At 37.9% G+C, this 4,043-nt stretch overlaps 1 protein-coding gene across 1 annotated transcript in view; it reads left to right on the top strand.

Moving 5' to 3' along the window:
• The window catches only part of LOC104711340 (telomere length regulation protein TEL2 homolog), a 12,233-nt gene continuing 8,409 nt past the window's right edge, over positions 220-4,043 (top strand). Inside the window, exons 1-11 of the mRNA XM_010428040.2 lie at positions 220-427; positions 563-591; positions 704-809; positions 934-1,105; positions 1,453-1,638; positions 1,750-1,889; positions 2,187-2,463; positions 2,680-2,894; positions 3,043-3,141; positions 3,227-3,747; positions 3,830-4,035. Coding sequence (XP_010426342.1) covers positions 262-427; positions 563-591; positions 704-809; positions 934-1,105; positions 1,453-1,638; positions 1,750-1,889; positions 2,187-2,463; positions 2,680-2,894; positions 3,043-3,141; positions 3,227-3,747; positions 3,830-4,035 — 2,117 coding nt within the window. The 5' untranslated portion in view covers positions 220-261. The remainder of the gene's footprint in view (positions 428-562; positions 592-703; positions 810-933; positions 1,106-1,452; positions 1,639-1,749; positions 1,890-2,186; positions 2,464-2,679; positions 2,895-3,042; positions 3,142-3,226; positions 3,748-3,829; positions 4,036-4,043) is intronic.

Raw genomic sequence — 4,043 nt, forward strand, 5'->3', positions numbered from 1 at the left:
GATTTTAAAATTTCAGGAGTCAAAAAAACAACAAATTTTATCTGAAAATATAACTAAAGATATAATTGACTACTTTTATATCCAAAACCCTATATAACCAAACTTAGAAAAAAAAAGTGTATATGGCCAAATTTTTGGAAAAATATCCTTTATTTATAATTTTTCCAAAAAAAAAAATCAAACGACAACGTTTTACACTTCAGAGTTTACTACGGACGATTTCTACTTTTCTAGTTTCGCTCTCTCTAGAGAGTTTCTTCCATGGCCGAAGCGACTAAGCAAGAGAGAAATCTTCAGAAAATTTTGCTCGAAAAGGTCGCAGAAGCCATCTCTGCCATTGATGATGCGAAGCACGTAGACCAGGTGATTTCCGCTATTCATACCGTCGCCGTTCTTCTCTTCCCGGTCGATCCATCGTTGTTTTCCGGTATTCTCAGTCACTTGTTCCCCTGTTACTCTAACTTCTCACCTAAGTCCCTTCTCCAATCAAAAGTTCAGATTTTGAGCTGTTTTGTTGTTATGGAAACTTAATTGATTCCTTCCACCCTCCATTAAATTGCAGGGAGTATTGGTGAGAAGTACAGAGAAAGGGTTTGTAATTTTTACTATGTTTTTTTTGGGAAATATTGAATCTTTCCACATTGTTACTTGGTTCAGGAACCTTTGGCTTACCTTATGATTATGTATTTGGTCGGCCACACAGGTCTGTAGCCATTCCGTAGTTCCTTCTGCAGATGAGAGAAATGATTGGTTGGAGACGTTCTACCGAGGGGTTGCGTTTCCAACATTTGCTCGGGTTTTGTTACTTGGTAAGTTTTATCATAATCCACTTTTTCTGATTTTGTTAGCCCTTGTTGATTTGATTGTTAACAATTTGTTGTTTTCTTGATCTAATTTGGAAGTTATGTTTAACTAATTCTTGTTATATTGCAGATGTTGCTTCGGATTGGCTCTCTTGTTTCCCTATTTCAGTGGAAAAACATTTGTATGATGTGTTCTTCTTAGATGGACCTGTTATCGAGGTTGTTCAGGTCTTGGTTCCTTTCCTACATCGTGTGGAAAACGGTGGCTTTGATACTAATTCTGTCCAGACTAATGTGGAAAGGTACTCTAAAACAACACTTCTGTTTTTGGCTACATCCTTTTGTTCTTTTCCATTGAGCGTCTTCATAAAAAAAAAGTTTACAACCAAGGGTTGTTTCTTGTGTGTTTATTATCGCCTCAGTGACCAAAGTTTTCATTAATCCTCACCTTTCAATCATTTGAGTCATGTTTAGGCGTGTTCTGAAGATGTAGACAATATCACTTATCTTAGTGGCTCAAGCGGCCATTTTGACATTTTATCTGCATATGAATCTCTGTCCAGTGATATATTTTGACTGTAGCTGATGTAAATGTGACTATTAGTGTAGTCTTAGCATGTGGTGATATGATCTTTGCTTTTAATGACAGATTGCTTATATTGTGTTTGCTTGAAAATGCTGGACTGATCAAGATAACAAAGGAAATTGGTGATAGTTATCAAGGAGATAGTTCTAGGAATGGAAGTCTCAAGTCTTTGGTAACTAGGCTATCACAGATCTTGACCTCCATTCCTGATAAAGCACGGTTGAAAGCCCCACCATTACTTTCTTCCCAGTATCCTTTTCTCTATGAATGCAGACTATAGCGCCTTCAATTTGATGTCTTTTAGCCTCCCTACTTATTATTTCGTAGAGTTCAGTGTTTTCTTTTACATGAGTCACAAAGCTTGTACTTCAAGCACATTACCGATCAGCTACTACAAATATTGGACGACCGAGCTTCCTGCACTGAGGTCAATAGCACCGTTATCGTTTTATCATTTGTTGGGGAAATTTTTTCCCGCATCTGTCGACGCGGATTATCAGGTATATATCCTCCGAGCATTAGACTTCTCATCTTACTGTGTTGTTCAATAATTTTAGCTCTATTTTGTCGTTTCTCTGAGTGTTGTAAATTACCATGGACTTGCTTGTATTCATTATCTGTGCCCTGTAATAGGAAGTTGTGAGAATGTAGATCTGATCCTAGTGCCAGAATATAATTTGCCTTGTTCTCTGTTATTGACTGATAAGATTTGGATGGTGTGATGATGCTTTCTTTGAAGTTATTTTTATGACACAAATCATGATGTATTTTAGATTATGTTTTTTTTTTATCTGCAGATTTGTTGTTAAGTAGAGTAACACCTCATGTCCTAGCTCATGTTAGGAGGTTACTAAACTCAAAGATGGGTTCTGTTGAGATGGAAACATTTCAGTTGGACCCGACACCCCAAATTTGGTCGAAAGCTATGGAAGCAGTGACAGATCCGTATGCTGTTGAGAAAATGGCTGAACAAGTCTTACATCAGCTATATGCTGAGCATGCAAGTGATGTTGAAGCTTTCTGGACTATTTGGACGTTGTTTCATCGCAATGTAATACATCAGGCATCAGTGAGGCAAGCAAAATGATTTCTATGGCAGCTTAATTCTTTGTTTAGATACCCATTTTTCTTCGATCATTTCTGTCTTAATGATGTGAAAATAATGCTGTTCGACAGAAGTGAGCATGGAACTGGAACTATTTTTTTTTTCAAGAGAAACGATTTGCTGTCTTTTGGTTTTTCCCAGTTTAGTCTATTTTGCAAATAATTCTGTGTATTTTGTTTTTTCAGGTCCATATTTGTTGACAAATTTTTGCTGTGGAAAGTGTTTCCTATCCGTTGTCTGCGATGGATCTTACAATTTTCAGTTCTTGAGTGCCCACCGCTTACTAATACACTTGCTAAAGGTGATGTCGTGCAAGGACTGCTTGAGACAACACAGCGACTAGCCTCAGTTTGGTCAAAAGGGGAGTTTCTGCAGTCCGTCCCATTGGAGCAGCAAGCTTGTATCCTCTTCTTTCTTTTAAATGCATATGAATATATCACTATTTTAATAGGGTTTTCTGTATTATCAAATATTTAGACGGTGAAGCAATGATTTAACCTTCCTGCTACTGCTTTAGACTTCTGTTTCCCGTAACATTGATGTTGCAGATATAACTGCAGCTCTTGGACTTTGCCTGGAGAACATGTCAAGAGAGGAACTAGATAGCACGAAGGATGTAATGCACAATATTCTTCAAGGAGTTAGCTGTACAAAATTATCTCTTTTGGTATCTTTGGTAAAGAAATGAAACGCTTCTGTGGTCTTATTTCTCGTGCTTATTGTTGCCAACAGGTAGACTGGAGAACCCAGGAGATCTGGTACGGAAAATGGCTAGCTCTATTGCCTTTATGTTCTCTAAAGTAATTGACCCGAAGAACCCTCTATACCTTGATGATTCATTCACTGGGAATGCAATTGACTGGGAATTTGGATTGCAAACGGCTGTGGGAGGGGTCTCGTCAATCTCAAATACAATGGAAAATGAAGATGGTGAAACCAAAACATCAGCCTCCTTAATTGAAGTAAACGGCTCTAGCCGCAGAGACAAGGAAAAGAAAAATCGCAAGAGCAAGAACATTTCTGATTTTGTATTGGCTGATCCAGATGAAATAATTGATTTGGCTACCTTAAATTGTGAAACAGAGAGTGATAAAGATGATGGTGATGACAACGCAAGTGTCAGCTCTGATAATTCAAGTGTCACTTCGTTGGAGCCATATGATCTATTAGATGATGACAAGGATTTAGGAAAACAATTTACACATTTGGTCGATGTTGTTGGAGCTCTTCGGAAAACTGATGATGTTGATGGGGTACGTAACTACAGAGAGAATATTGTCTGTGACATTGAATCTTTTCATTATAAATTAGTAATTTTTATATTTCGTGTTGCAGATGGAGAAAGCTATATTTGTTGCAGAGAAACTTGTGCGAGCATCACCTGATGAACTGACTCATATAGCTGGTGATCTTGCTCGAACTCTTATACAGGTTCGCTGCTCTGATATAACAATTGAAGGTGAAGAAGATTCAGCAGAAGAGAAGCGGCAAAGGGCTCTAATTGCATTGCTTGTGACCCGTCCATTTGAATCCCTTGAAACCCTTAACA

The sequence above is a fragment of the Camelina sativa genome, chromosome 9 (assembly GCF_000633955.1).
Source record: "Camelina sativa cultivar DH55 chromosome 9, Cs, whole genome shotgun sequence".
NCBI classification, from domain to species: domain Eukaryota; kingdom Viridiplantae; phylum Streptophyta; class Magnoliopsida; order Brassicales; family Brassicaceae; genus Camelina; species Camelina sativa.